The 777-nt window shown below is 39.1% G+C and overlaps 1 protein-coding gene across 1 annotated transcript in view; it reads left to right on the forward strand.

Moving 5' to 3' along the window:
- The window catches only part of HELQ (helicase, POLQ like), a 44,684-nt gene that overhangs the window by 12,378 nt on the left and 31,529 nt on the right, over window positions 1-777 (forward strand). Inside the window, 1 exon segment of the mRNA XM_023513345.1 lies at window positions 556-665. Coding sequence (XP_023369113.1) covers window positions 556-665 — 110 coding nt within the window.

Consider the following 777-nt stretch of genomic DNA (forward strand, 5'->3'; position numbering starts at 1 on the left):
AGAAAGACAATTATTAATGTAATTCTTTCCCTCCTGTCCCTGTTTACTACTGAATCTTTAGTTCAGTATCTCATCCTTTCTTTACGTGGATTGCTGCAGACATCACCAAGCTCTTCCATCTTACTTTGGTCCCCATCACTGCCCCTCTGTCAACTAAATCCATCTACTGCAGGTAGAATGATCTTTCCCAGGTGGAAATCCTATTACTTTACTTTCCCATTCACCTGCCTTTAATAGCTCCACTTTGCTTTCTGTACAAATCCAAAGTTCTTAGCATAGCCTTTCTTGATTTCACTCCCTGTCTGCCTCTTCAGCTTCCTGGTCTACCCTTAGGGACTGGGAGGGACCAGCACTTATTTCTTGAACATTGCAGGACATAAGATAGCAGCAGTGAAGAAACATATCCTACAAAACCCTTTTTGCTTTTGATTTAATAACTAAGTCTGTCATTTAAAAACTTTTAGGATGAGATACTGAACTAAATGCTGAGGGATTCATGTGGCTTCATGAGCTTCAGTCCATTTTTCTTTAAAAGGGGGTGGGCTACCCTGACAGCAAGATCCCTTAAAGGACTTAAAGGATTTTTCATGGGGCAAGAGTTTGGAACTCATCGTGGAACGTATCCAACAACTCCTCACAAGGATGATCGAGACAGACAGCCATAGGCATACTTATGCTCCTTATTTTTGTTTAAAAGTTTTACTAAATATCCTACTTTTGCCAATTTTATCAACTGAAAATTTGTTTGAAATTTAATAGACGTCCATGTATAAACTT

Source organism: Otolemur garnettii, unplaced genomic scaffold (assembly GCF_000181295.1).
Source record: "Otolemur garnettii isolate 467f Iridium unplaced genomic scaffold, OtoGar3 scaffold00039, whole genome shotgun sequence".
Classification (NCBI taxonomy): Eukaryota; Metazoa; Chordata; class Mammalia; order Primates; family Galagidae; genus Otolemur; species Otolemur garnettii.